Below are 17,679 nucleotides of genomic sequence, written 5' to 3' on the forward strand. Positions count from 1 at the left end.
ACTGCACTGCTCAGTATGTCTTTGATCTACACTTCTCTTGGGCAACACACACAGCGTGCATTTTGTACTTAGTCCTCCCTGTTGTTTCAATTTACATTGTTAAAGCAGCCATAAACCACTTTATGCACTTTGTATGCTTGACAAACACATAATTCCAAGGGCTTGCCTGGAGCAAGTGTTCTTCCCCTGGTTAGGAATCACCTATGAGATTCATGTCTACAGAGTCTAACGAGTGTAAAATCTCCAGCATCCCTTGGCATGGTGGTGCATGGAGGCCGTGACAGAGCTTGACTGGTCATTCTTCAAATTTCCATCTTCCTCAGGGTTTTGCATTCTTCATAACACAGACTTGAAGAGGCCAAAGAGAGTATGGGAATGAGAACATCAATTTGAATTTTATCTTGCATTTAACAAAAAAGGAGTGTTTGAAAGCTGAGACATGAGCCAGAGCTCAGGGGGACTTTATCGCTTTCTACAGTGCCCTGAAAGGAGGGTGTAGCCAGGTGGGGAGCAGCCTCTTATACCAACCAGCAATGGGACAAGAGGACATAGTCTCAAGCTGCACCAGGGGAAGTTTAGTTTGGAAATGAGAAATAATTTATTCACAGAAAAGGGGATTAGACATTGGAATGGGCTGTCCAGAGAGGTGGTGGAGACACTGCCCCCGCAGGTGTTTGCAGGAAGGACTCAACATGACACTCAGTGCCATAGTCTAGTAGTTGACATGGTGCATCATAGGTGGGACTCAACGATCTCAAAGGTCTTTTCTAACCTAACCAATCCTGTGATCCTGTGAAGGCAGTATTTGGTTGTCATACAGCCCATGGCTGCCCTCTTCTCACATGGATCACAGATTGTCCCTGCCCAGCAGGCTTGGTCCCCACCTGCACTTGGAAGAGCACACCTTGCTTTCATTTAAGTGGACACAATGCCAGGGTGAGCAGCTCCGGGCCGTGGCAGCTGAGGGAGGTTGAGGGAGGGTGAGGGGTGCTGAGGGGGGCTGAGCAAGGCTGACGGGGGCTGAGGGGGGCTGAGGGGGGCTGAAGGAGGCTGAGGGAGCCCCGCCAGCGGCCCCAGCGCGCCCCGCGACCCTGCGGGCACGGCGGGGGGCGCCAGAGAGCGAGCACAACACAGGCCCGCGCGGCCGTGGCGGCACTGATTGGCGGCGGCGGCGGCCCGCAGCCATGAGAGGCGTCCTCTGATTGGTCTGCAGGTGCGGGCCCGGGCGGGGCGGGGCAGCAGAGGGTACATAAGGAGGGAGCGGCGCTGGCGGCCCGCAGGCGGCGAGGGGCACGGGACGGGTGTTGCCGGGGTCCGGGTGTGGGCGGCGGCGGGCGACGCGTGCGGGGCTCAGCCCGTGGCGGCAGCGGCCGCTCCGGGTGTCCGTGGCGGCAGCAGCGGAACCGGCTGTCCCCAACCATGCTGTGCTATGTGACCAGGCCGGACGCGGTGGTGATGGAGGTGGAGGTAGAGGCGAAAGCCAACGGCGAGGACTGCCTCAACCAGGTGAGGGGCTTTTCCCCGCCGCCCGCCCGCCGGGCGCCAGCGCTCGGGGCGAGGGCTGTGACGGGCGCAGCGGCGACCACGGGGCAGCGCCGAGCCCTGGTGCCCGGCGGCCGCACGGCTCCCCTGGCAGCCCGCCGCCCTCTCACCGCGGCGGGGCCCGGGCGCCAGGCGAGGGGCGGCGGTGGCGCGGGGCTGGGCCGTGCGGGGGCGGCCGCGGCGGTGGGGGCGGGGAGCGCCGCCGTCTCCCCGCTTCTCTTACGGTTTTGGTTTCTCATTTTTATTTTCCGTTTTTTTCTTTTTTTTTTTCCCAACCCTTTCTCCATGTTGAATGCAGAAGGTGCTGCATCCCACGCCACGGGGCTCTCCAGCCCCTCTCCCGTGGGAAGCGCAGGCCCGGGCCTCGCCGCTGAATCCCGCTGGAAGCGTCCCCGGGAGGGGACAGGAGTGGGGCCACAGGCGGGGGATGTAGCACCCACTGCATCCAACCCTCTCCATCCGGGGCCGAGCGGGCTGGAGCCGCCGTCCAGGTGCATTCTCGCCTTTCCGTCACCACCGCCTGGCTGTGTCTGCGGTGGCTGCCGTGGGGATGCTGGGGGGAGACAGACGGACAGTCCGGTCTGCTGCTGGCACCTAAATAAAACTTGTGGGTGACTGTACTTCGTCACTCCTCCTTGCCCAGCAAGTGCTGTTGGCTACGATGTTGAGGAGCAGATAGTCTTCTCTTGTGGAAATCCGCTGACCCTCTGAAGTGTCTGTCCTGAGGGTGAAATTTGACCGTGGAAGCCCCTGTGTATTTTGGCTAGTGGAGAAATTCCTAGTTCATGCCTGGTGTTTTTTTCTGAGCTGTTTTGTATGCAACCTAAAATCCGAGTGATTAAGCCTTTGTATGAAGATGCTAACAGCAGGATTTTGTGTGTGCGTTTTAAGTGAGCAGTCTAAAAGACCACTTCAGATGTTACTTTTCATTGTCATGTAGCCTGATTGTAAAGAATCTTATTCTTTCAGGTTTGCAGAAGGTTGGGGATTATAGAAGTTGATTATTTTGGACTGCAGTTCACTGGCAGCAAAGGGGAGAATCTATGGCTGAATTTGAGGAACAGGATCTCCCAGCAGATGGATGGTTTAGCCCCTTATCGATTGAAACTGAGAGTCAAGTTTTTTGTTGAGCCACATCTTATCTTACAGGAACAGACAAGGTGAGTAAATATGGTTGTAAGCACATTTAATTTAATATTTTGTTTCCAATTTCTGTAACTTACAAAACTAATTACATGCTGGGTTTTATTTTTTTATCATATGGTAATTTTGCTTGACTTTTCTATGTAGTTTTAAAATCTTAGTGTTTTTGAAGTTTATTGCTTTTTTTTTTAAGAAAAAATTTAATTAAATTGGCAACATTAAGCTTCGTGTAGCTGCCAGTAAGCAATGAGTGTAATTTTTTGAGCACTTAGTGCTGGAACTGGAAGAAACTAAGTTACATTAGCAAACTTTTTATATGGTATTTTTGTGTCCGATAGTAACCTCTGTTCTGTGGTGTTACTCTAGGTCATTCTGAACCACTAGTACAGAAAGGCAGGAAATAATTCCTCCCACAGTGCAAAAAAACTTGCTGAATTCCTTTTAGTCTGGTATTATGTTACATTAACTTTCATATAGCTACAGGCCCTTAGAGGCTACAAAAGAAACAGCTGTCTGGCTGCTTCTGTGGCAAGTCCTCTTAACTAAATTGTCCTACTGTTATTAAATCAGAAGGAATAGTCATCTAAAATTAGTAGGGAACACTTGCTTTTACTCCTTGAGTTTGATTACTACATGAATTGCAATGAAATTATCTTTAAAGAATGCTGTACACTGTGTGTATTTAATGCTGACCTTCCAACTACTTTTTCCTGTTAGTTTTGGATAGTACAGTTAATATGAATGGGACCAATTGAAATCTAGTGTCTGTATGATAATGCCAAAACCCATTTTCACTAGTCACCTGAACTTGTTACTCTCAGAATCATTAACTTAGTACTTTCAGAATTAAGACCATGAGTACAACATGGTGCCTTTGCACAGAATGTCTAAAGAACTTGGTCAGAGGCTGACATTCTGATTTGATGTTTATTTCATAGGAAAAAGGTTTTGAATTTATTTTTTGATCTAATGTGTAGGGGAGGCTTTTGGGGGACAGTAGTTCCAGCTCATCAATATGGTTGAAGTTTTCAGAATGCTGTGGTGGTAGACCGTGGTTGTCCTGGATAATAGTTTCAGTTAGGCAAATGCATTTAAACTGAATTCCAGTTCTGATAGACTTTATTTAGGAAATATTTTCTGCTATCCATGGCATATGGTGGAGTATATTTCCTTAAATAAACTCTTATTTAAATATTCTTGGTTAAGTGTAAAATCAAATAACAAATGGGATTTGAGTTGAACAAAAGGAGCCACACAATTTCATACCTGATGAGGCGGAAGAGATTACTCTGAGCATGTCAGATGTGTCTCTGCTCACAAAGCAAATCAGGGTGAAAATCTGAGGATACCTCCAAGTGGCATTTTTATGCTATCATTGATGAATGCTTGTTCAACTTCACAAGGCTTTTACAGATGTCTGTGTTCCTGCCTTCAACACTGTCAGTGCAAGACCTGGCAGGAGGTGGAAGTTAGTAGAGAGGTTGAACTGGTGAAACATGCCCCAAGGGCCTCAAATACTGGCTTGTGTAGCTAAAATGTAAGAGTTTATACACCTACATCAAAGCAGCAAGTATTTCTGCACTGTAAAGATGACTTAAAAGGATGTAGGTGGGGCAAGTTTTCTTTTATGTGTTAAGACTGTTCTGAAACTAATATTTTTAACAAACAATTTAAAAATTAACCCGGGCTTAGGCACCAGAAGAGATATATTAAAACCAAATACAAGTTTTATGTCAAGTTGTAATAACTGCCTTTTAGTTGTGTAAGCCCAGTAGTCCACATGTAGCAGGCCTAGAATTCCAGTGCCTGTGGTAAATGTCTATTCTCCTGGATTGTTGACACTGAGTTTTAGTAGAGCGGCTTTTTTTCCTACTTAGGTCTGCTTGAGGATTTACATATGCATGTAAATGTGAATTCATTCTTAGTTTGTGTGTAAACATGAAGGAGAAGATTAAAAACTTGTAAACCTGTTGCCAAACTTAAAAATCAATAAGTATATCATAGAATTGCAAGGATTAGCTGTACAGTTAAAACTGACACATTGTTTTATCTTTATCTGCAAAGTCTTGATGAGAAAGTGATGGGTATCCTTAGTTTCCTTTAGCTGTTGTGTCCATATTTGATGTATGGGTGTTTCTGGCAGAGCTGTTGCCTTATGGTCCCGTGTGTGAAGAACGCTGGGGAAGTTTTCCAGTCTTTTGCTTGCAGCTTCTGATCCTGTTTTTACATATAAATTAGATGCATGTTGAGACCGCTTTTGAAATCTGAGAAGCTGCAAGTAATTCTAAATTTTGATGTGCTTCATCATGATTATAATGGCAAGCGTTATGACTGAATGAAAAAGCAGAGGTTTTTTTCTGTATACTTAGGAACCTTTGCCAACCCCAGTGTCAGTGCTTCATTGGAGACCCTTGCCTTGCACTGGAGTTTAAAACTCAGGTGTATGTTTCTTTGTAGCAATTTAATGTTCAGGTTTCTACATGCTGTGAAAGCTGATCTGGAAACAGAACGTCTGCCTCTGCTTCTGTTATCTTTATCAGCCCAGAGGAAGATTGCAGCCAATTTTAATATTCTTGTACAAGGCAGCCTTCTTGCTACAGAGCACAAAGACAGAGCAGGTTATAATTTTTTACCTCTGACCACTGTGGCAACAAACCACGTTCACTAAGTGTTTTGGGAATCTGAGAAGTGTGTGGAGAAACCCTTTCTACTGCACTTTTTTTACAACAGGGTTAAAAGCAGTTTATTCTTCTTTGGATCTCAACTTTTAGGTTTTTTATTTGACTACCTGGTACTGAACTGCACCACAAGATTTGATAGTTTAGACTTGTTTTCAGTGGAATAAAAGTGCTTCAGTGCAAGAATGTCATTCAAATTTAATCTGCTTCTGTCAGAGATTTACAGACAAGTCTGAGATGTGAAGAGTGTGCTGCTTTAGAGGAGTTTGAAGAGCTAGCTATAAGTTTTCTTTAGCATGGAAAATCACACTGGCTTGAAAAGGATTGTTACCTCTTTGCTTAAAGACACATGTGATGGCCCAAGATCGAGATCATAACTCTGGCTTGTGTCTTGTTCATTTTCACTGTTTTGTATTTCTTTGATAGGTCGTGCAACAGTTAGGGGTGGAAAAAAAGCAAACCTACTTTTCACTCCTTTACTGAATGACTGTTGTGTGGTTCATGTATCAGATGTTGGGAAGTGTTGAATTGAAGTAAGGAGCTGGGGCTTAGAGAAAGGATTATACTTCGCTAATCGGAATTTTCAGGAGACTTTTTGCCGGGGGTGGGGCCGGAGGAGGTGCCCAGGAGCGGTGCGGGTGTCCGGGGGCAGGGAGCGGGAGTGGCCACGGCCCGGGAGCCCTGCTCTGGTTTGAGATACCGCAACCCCTGCCCTGGGCAGAGAGCTCCGGGCATCGGCCACAGGCTGCTGTGGAACGTGGAGCACAGGAGTCTGGAAACTTGTACTCATGGTGCCCGGCAGCAGTCTGGGAGAATGATGGGGTTAGGTTTTAAATTTAGCATTATTTGTCTTGTGTAGCACGACTGAAAGTCAAATGTTCACATGTAAGCTACAAATATGTTAAATTCTAGCGAGCCATATAGTATCATGAAGCGTTCAAAAGAGCTGTGTTTTGCCAACCTTGAAAGTGGCAATTATTGTTTTTGAGGTTGTTAAAAAGTTGTGTGATGTTTGCCAGTATTTGAATTATACTTTCAAAGTACAATTTTTGCTGTATTTTGTCCAGTTGTATTGATGAACTAGTTAAAAATAAGAGTGGCTTTAGATCTGTTGAGGAGTCAGATACATGCAACAGGATGGTTTTCTTGCTTTTTGTCCTATAACATTAGGTAGCCAGCGCAGCAGTGGTGTGACCTTTGTTACAAGGCCATCAAAGCGTGTGTGATTGACACTGGGGTGAGTTTAATGGATCTGTTTGTCTAAGTCAGAGTTAATTGCTGGTGGTAACCTTTTATCCAGTCTGTTATGAGCAATGAAGAACATAGATAATGAGGAGCATAAAGAAAGAGAAAAACATTGCCTTTTTTAAGGTAGGGTGGCCTTGTCTGCTTTTAAAAACAGAATTGTTCTATTTTCTATAGATTTAGAAATCTTTATCAATATATTTTTAGGGAGAATAATCATCCCTCTTAATTTTGATTTTAGACTACAGAGCAGTAAATGTACTGCACAGTAGGAAAGAGCATCAACCCCAAAGAGAACAGGTAGTTCCTTGGGAGGTATGCCAAGATTCTTGCCAGTAGTAGTCTGGCAAGAGAATGAGGTCTTTTGGCTATGCTTCTAGAGGTCATTAGTCATATGCAGACACCTCTTTGGTAAAGGATTGGGGTTTGTCACTTCCTCCACTGACAGTTAAATTTAGAGCTTAAATTTTTTAGCTACCTATTTGCTCTGTTTCCCTTGTCTTGATTAAAAAATATTAGTAGAAACTACTAGTAGTAGTTCAGAGCCTTGATTCCTAATGCACATAATTGTCTTCAATGAGTTACAAAAGAAAATATGATCTTGTGTTACATGTACTTTTTATAGTATTTTTTTGTGGAGTTGTTACTGCCAGTTCATTTGGATGAACACTATCTAGGTGATTTGCCCCCTCTTGGAATTCCATTGTAGTGAAGTACTGATGTCTGTTTCTGGTAGCAGTATTCAGTATTGTCAGCTTGCATAAATTGCTTCAGAGGGAGGCAAAAAGCAATTAATGCGATTGATATCTGGGTATGTGGCTTTGGTTTGATAGCTATACATTTTTGTGAAATGGACCATCTGCTGAAATCTTGCAGCCTCCCCTTTCTACAGTTTTTGTATCAAATTATTTACATCCAACTGCAATACATTAATCACACCACATTTGATTTTACTGTTTTGTATGTACATAAATCTTAAATTATATGCAGAACATGGATCCAAAAATAAGGATGCAAAATGAATATAAAATCACCAGTGTAGCTAGTGCTTGAAGAAAATCTGGTCTTGTTCTAATTGTAAAGCTGCCCTTTGTTCTTTTGGAAAGGAAGAAATCTGTCTGGGCAGTGACTGATGGGAGTGTAGCTTTGGCAAACTTAACGTGTTGCCCTCTAGTCAGTATGCTTACGTAGTGTTTTGAGCTGCCAAACTCAGAGGAAAATGTTCCACAATTGAATGCACAGGTATGTCTAGGTAGCATGGGGTTCAGAGGGGCAGAAAAGGCTATTTTGGGTTACACACAGTCTTTTGTGCTGATGCTGTCACGTATGGAGAACTTGGGCTATAAGTGCCACGGGAAGTTCTGTTTGTCCTTAAAGTTGCCACTGGTTGATCAATGTCCCAACATGTCTGGCAGGTGTTAGGATGACTAGGAGTCACAACAGTTGATGGGCAAAGTTCAGAGTTGTGGAGATTTAAAGACTAAATGAACCCTTGGCGAGGGTAGTAAAAAGCTGCAGAATGTGCTAAGGGATTGTTGGGGCGGGGGGCGGGGGGTAGGAACAGTCAGGCATACCTTTGGTCTGACTTCACTTCTCAAATTTGTAACATGTAATATTAATGTATCAAGTGCAACTGAAGTGTGAATGATGCAGAAACAAAAACATTTCGTTTCTTATATGGTGGACAAACTTTAGATTTTCTACCAGCAATGCTGGAAATGCAACCTTTAGGGAATGTAAAAACAGTCTAGTTTTTCGTTTTAACAGCTCATTGTTCTAAAACTTGCTAGGTAAGAACTCCTTTAAGTCTAAAATATTAGTGCTGAAATAATTCCTTGGAAAAAATCTATCTTTTTTACTGTACAACCTGATTATCTTCAGAGGTGAGAAAAGTCTTAATTTTTTTTAATCATATCTAAAGGTTCCAAAAGAGAGACAGGATGGTGGATTGTGTATGAAGTGATTAGGTCACAGTCTAATTTACAAAAACTTACAAAATCCTTTCTTGTAACTAATAGTATCTGTGATAAAAGCAGGTTTTCTACAAGACAGTCTAATGGGTCCTTTAGAATTTGCAGAATTAGATAAGGAACTGCATCAAGGATCCTGATGCTTTAGTTTTGCTTGACTGTATTCAGCAATAAAATCACATTCTTAGGTCTTTTTCTTTAAGGATCAAAAGACTTTGTTTAGTTTAGTGTTAAAAGCAATTAAGTCTGTGTTTGTTATCAGATTATGGCTAGTGTCATGTTTTAGACCTTTGAAGAGGAATGATTTTACAGTCAGTATTAGTATAACTTTGAAGGAGTGCACTCTGCAGCAGGATGGGCTAATCTAAACCACTTTTTCTGATATGTTCGTAACCCTCACTGTCTTTCAGTTTCTAGATAAATGCCTTTTCTTCATCAAACACACTTAGAGTCTAAACAAACAAAAAACCTCCAAGAACAAACAAACAATCCCACCAACACACACACACACACATAAAAAAAGTTCAGGTAGCAAATTCTGTGCTGCCTTTGGTTCAGGCCATCTGCTCTAACAGGTCAGTGTGAAGTCATTCACTGTCCTGTTATGGGTGCAGTTTAGGTTATTTAGGTGCAGATGGACTGAATTTGCATAGCTAGTTACTTTGCAATAACCGTCCTTTATATGTGCTGTTTGTTCTACTTATCAAAAAATTGCAAAGTAGCTGAGTATTTGTGGGATGTTTTCCCTTATGTGATGTGAGCCAGTTAAGGGAAGTTACTGCACATTAGCTGATGTGAGGCTACTTCACATTGTGCTTTAAACCCATTTGTCTTCCTGTGCCATTACTGGCTTTGTAGTAATGGAATGTGACAAGCCATGCATCTGCTGTATCTGTTTCTGTAATTCATCTGTATTTGCAGGAGCAATATTTTGGTTTCCAGCTCCCCTTGAGGTGTCAATAAACTCTTCCCAGCAAGAGGAGAACTCTTGACTTTACCCTGTGTAGTCAGTGCTGTCATATGAAAAAAACCCTGAAGATGCAATATTTTGGGTGTGGTAGTTGTAAATGTGTTTTAGCTAATGAGAAAAAAATGTCTGATCTTTCTTTGAAATTGTTTAATTAGTACTTAAAATGACTGGAAATCCTGTTCTAGAATTGTCAGAGGATCAAGAGTGCATGAGAAGCTGTTTATTTTATGAAATGTTGATTAGAGTTAGGGAAAGGCCTACTATTTTAATTTATTTTGGCTCTAGTGTTTTCCTAATTTATACTGAATTCTTTAAATTTATGCGCTGAGCACAAAAATGAGTCTGTACAACTAAATAATCTTAAAAGGCCACAGATATGCCCTCCTGGGCCCAAGCTCAAAAAGCTGTGACTCTGCAAGGTAGGAGAAACACATGGGAGCAGAGGTTTGACTCCCTCTCAAAAAAAAAAGCCTAAAGAAGGAATAACTTGCTGACAGTGGACACAACTTTGTCTGAAGGTCTGGTCCCCTTGTCACTCAAAGTTGTGTCCTGCACAGTGTGAGGACATTGGCTTTCACCAGACCCCCCTCTAGAACTGCTGAAGGGTGTGGGTTGATGTTTAGACTTGAGAGTGATGCGATGAAGCACTTGTATCACAACTTGCATGATGCTGTAGCATGACAAATGGTTTGCAAGGGGAAGTGTTGGAGCTGTGAATCCTTGCAGGAAGTGGACTGTAGGAAAGCTTACAGGATAATTTAATACCAAATCTGTTTTGTCCCGATTCAAAAAATTGTGGATATGAGGCTTCTTTTGGGCTGGTATTTTCTCAGTTGCAACATTTACCAGTAGAGCTAAGAAAGAACTCAACTTTTGTGAGTTCTGTATTTGCTCATAATTCTGAAAAAGTCCTATTTGCCTTGTTGTACAGAGGAATTATAGAATGCTACAACAGAATATATTTAAGGTTCAAAATACCAGTTGGAAGGAAAGCTCATCACTTATTAGCATCTTCAACTTCAGTGATGAGAGGCTAAATACAGAGCTTCAGTAAAGCTTTTCTTAAAAGTAGATTTGACTTCATTTTAGAAGAGTAAATGTCGTGTTCCTGTGGAAGCCAAGACACATCCCTGTGGGTGCTAGGCTTCATTTATTGAAAGATTTTTTTCTGTGATACATAACTCTGTGATACATACTCCATCTGGCTTCCATACATACATTGAGCCTTAAATGATAAAAAATTTATATTGTGTCCCCTGAAGGAAAACAAGGATGATCTATAGAAGTTAGGCCAACCCATAGGGGATTATGACATGCTGCTGTTAATGTTGGTGAAAATGTTGATTTGTCTGTCAAGTAACCTATTAGATAATTAAGAGCAGCTTTTTGAGTTTTCAACAAGCTGTCAAACCTGTCTTGGTCTCTAGTGCAAAGGTTGGTCTGACAAAAGCTTACACCATAGCTGTTTTTCTATTTCATTCCCCAATGCCTTTTCAGGTATTTCAAGTTACTCTGTTAATCCTGTTGTTGGCAAAAACACCATGGCTGTAGTGGCAGGGGCATTTCCAGTGTGCAGAGAGAGTATGGCTTCCCCTCTTGCATAACAGAAGTGTGAATATTTTCAGATGCTTTTCCCAAATTTGCTTTTGTGAAATGAAGAATAACTTGTAAATCACAACAAAAATGTAAACATGGGAGACGAATTTAAATCTTTCATTGATACTTTACTCACTAAATTGAAATTACTAAGTGGCCTTAGGAGTTAAAGCAGTTCTTATTCTTGAGATATTCAGGATGATGGTGAAGTGCTCTTTTCTTTTAGTAGTGATTTTAGATGCCACCTTCAGTTGTAGCTTCATGTTTAAGAGTAAGTAATGAATAAGATGGAGGCCCTTTTCTTTGCCTCATGCCAGGCTTCATCTCCTTGGTGCATTCATTGCAAATTCTTGATTACCAAACAGCTGAGATGTTACTTGTTACATGTCTTGATTACAGATATCATGTAACACTTTGTGTGAGCAAATGTTTCTGATTGTGTTGCAGGCATATGTTTTTCTTGCATATAAAAGAAGATCTTCTTGCTGGTAATCTTCAGTGTTCTTCAGAGCATGCAATTGAACTTAGTGCATTGTTGGCACAGATGAAGTTTGGAGATTATAACCAGAACACTGCCAAGTACAATTATGAGGAGTTGTGTGCAAAAGAGCTCACCACTACCATTTTGGAGAGGTAAAAAGCACAATGATCTAGTTTCCTTTTTGGAGACCAACAGCAGAAGATTTTGTTATGCATTTAATTGCTGGTGATATAGTGTAAATGAATAATTTTACAGTAATAGCTTTGGAGTTCAAAATCTCCAACCTGAAGGTTTGATGTTCTGATTCAGGTAAATTTTTAAACTCAGTTATGAGGTGATTTTTTTGGCTGGTCGGTTGGTTTTTTCTTAGGAATACTCTGGTAGGTGAGGAAATACAGATATATTTAAGTATCTGGAGCAGGGTATTTAAATTGTAAGTCTGTCTTAGACCTGTACTTGTGAATGAAGGAATTTATTTGGCTCAGTACCCTTACTCTGAAAAGTAAACAGAATTCTGAAACATCTTCATAGCTCCTGAATATCAGGAAACATTGTGTGTCATACTTTTCTGTAGTGTTTTCTTTAACTATAAACTTAGTGGTAGCTCAGGGAAATATGTTGGGGCTGGTGGTGTTATTTGGAAAACTTTGATTACATATAGCTTTTTCATTTCTAAGCAAATGCACAATATTTTCTCCTTGACATTCTTAGGATGTTTTGGTAATTCTCAACAATTTCCAGTTCATAATTGCTGGAAATCTATAGCCAGATAAAGCAGGTCAGGAGCATTTACTAATCTCTTTAACTAGGTCATCTAAAAACCCATGTTAAAGCTGCTGACAGTAACAGCAGATGCTTGAATTATTTCACCTATCCTTAATCTTTTTATCAACAGCATTATTACAAAGCACAAGGAGCTAGAAGGTCTAAGTCAAGCATCTGCTGAATACCAGATTCTACAGATTGTTACAACACTGGAGAACTATGGGGTAGAGTGGCACTCAGTGAGAGATAGTGAAGGACAAAAACTCCTTATTGGTGTTGGACCTGAAGGCATATCCATCTGCAAAGATGACTTCAGTCCAATCAACAGGTATGTGTTTCCTGGAACTGTTTGCATGATCAATTTTTCAAAAACATGGAGCACACCCCTAGTTTTCACATAAATACACAAAACGGCTCTGAGAATGACTAGAAGTGACTATTGGGATGTAGGGTCTGAGGGCAGTACCTGCTTGTAATTAAGATAAAGAAGTGACCTTAATAATCTTGATTTTTATATATATATTTTTGAGCCAGCATCTTTAATCAGTATTGCTGACTACCATCAGAAATCATTGTAACTTCTGATAAAAATGCACTGTAATAGTTTGTGGAAAATGCCCTAATCCTTAACAACTAAATAACCTTTCTTTTTCTGACATTAATTTATAGGATTGCTTATCCTGTTGTTCAAATGGCAACTCAGTCTGGAAAGAATGTATATCTGACTGTTACCAAGGAGTCTGGTAATAGTGTGGTTCTCTTGTTTAAGATGATCAGTACAAGGGCAGCAAGTGGACTCTACAGAGCAATTACAGAGACACATGCATTTTACAGGTCAGTATTGCCCCTAGAGTCATGTGCTGCTGCTCTTCTCCAGTGTTTGATCTAAGTGCTTAAGCAGTCAGCAGTCTAACTGCACTTTGGAAATAGTCTCCAAAATTCCATTGTCTTTGCAGCCTCTCTTTTCCTCTTAAGTCCAGAAGCTGAACAGGTTTTTGCTACTTTCCATTTTGTGGGGTGGGACTAACAAGAAAAATAAGCAAAAGTTTCCCACTGTGAATAACAGCATTTCAGAGTATGAACTTTTTATGTTCCTTGGTACTTAATAAGGAACACATACATTTTTTGTTCCTATGTAAGAGAGAGAATGAGAGCAGTGGGGAAGATCTGGTCATTCAGAATGTGTAGATCCTTTATTTGTCTCCTTCATTTGTTAGGTTATCTGTATGCCACCTTCCCATCCCATATATTCAAACCTTCTTACAGTTCCTCTGTCCTTGCTCACATGCTCAGGATTTTGCTCCAGGCCAGCAGCTATCCACTGTCTCTGTCCTGTTGTTCTTTGAGGGTGGGGTGCTATACTCATATGTTGGTGGGCAACTTTTCAACCCCCTTTCATTCCTATGTGGTGTCCAACACTGATCAGTAAGACTAGCTTTCAAACACACTTAGCAGTATTTTCTTAAAATTAACTACCACATCCTAATTTCAATTACTTCTTGATCTTTGTATCTGCTTACAGTTTTCTGTCCTTTGCAGTTTGATTTTAATTTAAGCAGAATTTTAGTTTGGCAATACTATTTGGCTATAAGCTTAGATCTTGGACCTTGGGCCCTGTGAGGCTGTAGTCCTGATCTGTTTGTGTTTTCCTTCCTGTGTTGCCTAGAGAAGTGATATGCCTTAATAGGCTTCTGAAGATTCAGCTAGATCACTGAAATAGGTGACAAGCATGATTAGGGTAGCTGAAATGCACAGTGGCAAATACAAATGCCTTAATTCTCTATACTCCATTTACACTGGTTCCCTTCAGAATGGCATAATACTAGCATATAAGGTACTGGGTGGAAATTGGGTTAAAAACATTACTTGACTCTATGATAAAAATTGAGAGCCAAAGACTCCTAATTGGAATTCTTTAGGGCAACATTTGGAAATGCCATGCAAAAAGGTGTTGCCAGGCTGAACTATGGATTAAGCAACTGTTTGCTTTTTGTTAGCATAATTCTTTTAAGTCCCTTTCATAGGCTGACTCCATTTTACCAGACACTGCACATTTTGAAGATGTAAAGTAATTGTCACTTTCCATTTTACACTTTTCAAAGGAGAATTTTCATGCAAAGATCATTCAAGAGCTTAAATATTACCTCAGATGGTTTAATTTGCTTTAATTTCAGTGCTGTTACTTCCACTTTGGGAACAAATTACTGTAGGATTGTTCTATTGGTATTAACTGACCAAGTTTGCATTTGTCCTGTTGCTTTATAGGTGTGACACTGTCACCAGTGCTGTCATGATGCAGTATAGTCGAGACTTAAAGGGTCACCTAGCATCTCTATTTCTGAATGAAAACATTAATCTTGGTAAAAAATACGTCTTTGATATTAAAAGAACATCAAAAGAAGTTTATGATCATGCAAGGCGAGCTCTTTATAATGCTGGCATTGTGGATCTTGTTTCAAGAAGTGATCAAACCCCACCAAGTTCCCCTCTTAAGTCTTCAGAAAGCAGCATGAACTGTGACAACTGTGAGGGTCTCAGCTGCCAACAAACAAAAGCCCTGCAAGAGAAGCTGCGCAAGCTGAAGGAGTCCATGCTTTGCATGGTGTGTTGTGAAGAAGAGATAAATTCAACCTTTTGTCCCTGTGGCCACACAGTTTGCTGCAAGTCCTGTGCTTCCCAGTTACAGGTAAATGCAGCGCTATTAAGTTATGAGTTACTATTTTGTGTGGAAAGTTGTTTTTTTTTTTTTTTTATATTTGATGGTCATGGATTAATATGTTTGTGTTGATGTTCTAGTAAAACTACTAAAATTTTTTTGTGGCAAACTAATTTCAGAGAGCATTCTGTCTAAATGATGTGCTAATGTAATTTGTGGTGAGGCTAAGAATGAGCTGCATGCTTCCAGCCATACCCTGTCTTAAATATGGGATGATGGAAAAAATGCTATTACTGTGTATGTAAAGTCTCCAGGAAGTGCAGAGACTCCCAAAATACAAAGTAAACTAATTTCCCAATGTTTTTTATTTCCAGTCGTGTCCTGTTTGCAGATCTCGTGTAGAGCATGTCCAGCACGTGTACTTGCCAACCCACACCAGTCTTCTCAATCTGACTGTGATATGATCTACGTACACACTTCAAATGCATCATGTACTCTTCAAACTGCACTAATAAGAAATGCTACCATTGATTGTGAAGAAGGCAATCACTCTGGCACCTATCCACGATCAGAAGCAAAAAAAAAAAAAATACTGCATTTTTTAACATAAATATTTTTTGTTCAGCATGTCCTAAATGGTTTGGGACATTCTCTGAGAGTAGAAGTGTAATTGATTCATGTTCTTTAAAGAATGATCCATAAGTTTGTAGCACGGCAGTGTTGCCATTAAGCTCGGTAACCCTGGAGAAGTGTGGTGGACACATGCAGATGTACCTGGCAAAAGCAACACAGCCTTTTCTTTTACATGCTCTAAATCCTTTTTAGTACAGTTGCACTGTTTATTTTAATAGTAAGACTTGCTTTTACACATACCAGTTTAGTAAGGCTCATAGCTTCTGCTTTTAGTAAACTGCTTGTAAGAGGAGAGATCTCTTTTTAAAAAATTAGTTCTTAAACTGAAGTTACAAGGCTTCACTAAGCAGCTGTGCTTAACTCAGAATTCTATTACATAGAAATCAATTCTGAGGGAATAGCTTTGGAAAGGGAGGACAAGATTGTTAATCTTCAAGTATTGAGGGTGGGTCAGGAAAGTCTTGTGGTTGCCAGTGTCCTGTGGAAGCACTGCTATGGCAGTTCATTCACAGCTCTCAGTGGGCAGGGTACTCCCAATTTTACCACAGTCCACTTCTGGCTGGTGGTGTCTTGGAAGCTGCAGGCAACTGCTCTTCAAGTTGGCTTTATTTTTGGAGACTGATTTTAAGCTATTAAACATGCACCAGTAATCTTTAAGGGTTTTGTATCATTTTAAATGCTTTCTTCAGTTAGCATCTTTAGCAGGAAATTACTTACCCAATAAAATGTTTTTGATTTCCACCCCCCCTACTTGGGCATTTTGGGCTCTGGTTTCCTAGTGTCTTCTCCAGGGTACAGAGAGAACTGGAGATCATGTTTGGGTGCAATACTGGCTTAATCAAAGCTAGAAAAGTACACTGTCACTTTACTGAAATTCTCTGACTATACTTTTCATATTGCCTTAATGTAGCAGTAATGTGTGTTTATGCATCTGTTTCTTTGCACAGACATTTTGTCAAAATATTAAAACTCTACTTTTTTATGACACATTAGCATATAAACCTTACTCTAAGAGGGTATTTATTTTTTCACTTTGTAAAGAAAATTTTGTTTCCTCATGAAGCAAGAGCTTTGTCCTATATTGTAGGCAACTTCTGTCTTTTTTATATTCAGATTAATAAAGGACTTTAAAAATCTTTGTGTTATTGCTATGACTGATTTTCTTCTGATATTCATCTGAGGCATTACTGAACTGAAAACACAATGCAGTATTTTCATGTTTAGAGTCTTGAATATTTTGTCACGTTTGAGGTAATGAGGTTTTCTCAAGTGCATGCAAAGGAGGGAAGAAAATTGACATTTGTTACAGACAGTGAACTTTAAAACAGCTGACACATTCAAACTGTAGCATAGCCTTCCAAATTGACCTTGTGAAGAATATTTTCTACAATAAATTGCCCCAAATCTGGGGCAATATACCTGGAGGTGTATTACAGGGGAATGAGAGAAATTTAAAAATGCAGCTTGAGAGTAGAGGCTTGGAGTTTCAGTAGCCCTGTCTAGCAAGTTTTTGATTACAGATGTGTTGGTGTCAATGTTTTGATTGGAGCTATTCAGACTTGCTAACTCCTTTTACATTGTTGGAGAAATGGTGCTTCAGCACTTCCAGGGCTGTGCTGTGCAATGAAAAGGAAGGAGTGGGTATACAAGTGTGCTCAGAGAAGACTCTGTCCAGCTATTGTACCAGCATACAGTGGTACTTGAGCAAACCTTTGTGTGCCCAGATTACAACCATATGTTAGCAACATCTAATCCATTATGGCAGTTGGCTGAAATGGGTTGTAAATTAATATAAATAGATGTTAATACAGAAATCTGATTTAAATCATGCAACATGATCAAGCTGTTAAAATAGGCAAGCATGAACTCTAGGTCCTTGTAATTAAATTGACTGTGTAATTAGACTTTGCTTATAAAAATAATTCCAGTAGTTAGAACTCTAATCAAGGTAGGGCTTGAAACCGGTTCTATGGCAGTGGTGGAATTTGGCCAAATCCTAT

The 17,679-nt window shown here is 40.8% G+C and overlaps 1 protein-coding gene across 1 annotated transcript; it reads left to right on the forward strand.

The window, feature by feature from the left end:
- Window positions 1-1,307: 1,307 nt before the first annotated feature.
- MYLIP (myosin regulatory light chain interacting protein) lies at window positions 1,308-16,815 on the forward strand. Its single transcript, XM_036378703.2, has 7 exons — window positions 1,308-1,506; window positions 2,512-2,702; window positions 11,592-11,777; window positions 12,521-12,718; window positions 13,060-13,224; window positions 14,656-15,076; window positions 15,421-16,815. Exons 1-7 carry the CDS (start codon window positions 1,420-1,422, stop codon window positions 15,508-15,510), a joined length of 1,338 nt encoding a protein of 445 aa, XP_036234596.1. The 5' UTR covers window positions 1,308-1,419; the 3' UTR covers window positions 15,511-16,815.
- The last annotated feature ends 864 nt before the right edge of the window (window positions 16,816-17,679 follow it).

The sequence above is a fragment of the Molothrus ater genome, chromosome 1 (genome assembly GCF_012460135.2).
Source record: "Molothrus ater isolate BHLD 08-10-18 breed brown headed cowbird chromosome 1, BPBGC_Mater_1.1, whole genome shotgun sequence".
Taxonomy (NCBI): domain Eukaryota; kingdom Metazoa; phylum Chordata; class Aves; order Passeriformes; family Icteridae; genus Molothrus; species Molothrus ater.

Bases quoted from the DNA above. Each gene is read 5' to 3' on its own strand.
- MYLIP (XM_036378703.2), top strand. From the start codon at position 1,420: ATGCTGTGCTATGTGACCAGGCCGGACGCGGTGGTGATGGAGGTGGAG. The intron at 2,703-11,591 runs GTGAGTAAATAT...ATTGTGTTGCAG, and splicing joins ATCTTACAGGAACAGACAAG to GCATATGTTTTTCTTGCATA. The intron at 11,778-12,520 runs GTAAAAAGCACA...TTTTATCAACAG, and splicing joins ACCACTACCATTTTGGAGAG to CATTATTACAAAGCACAAGG.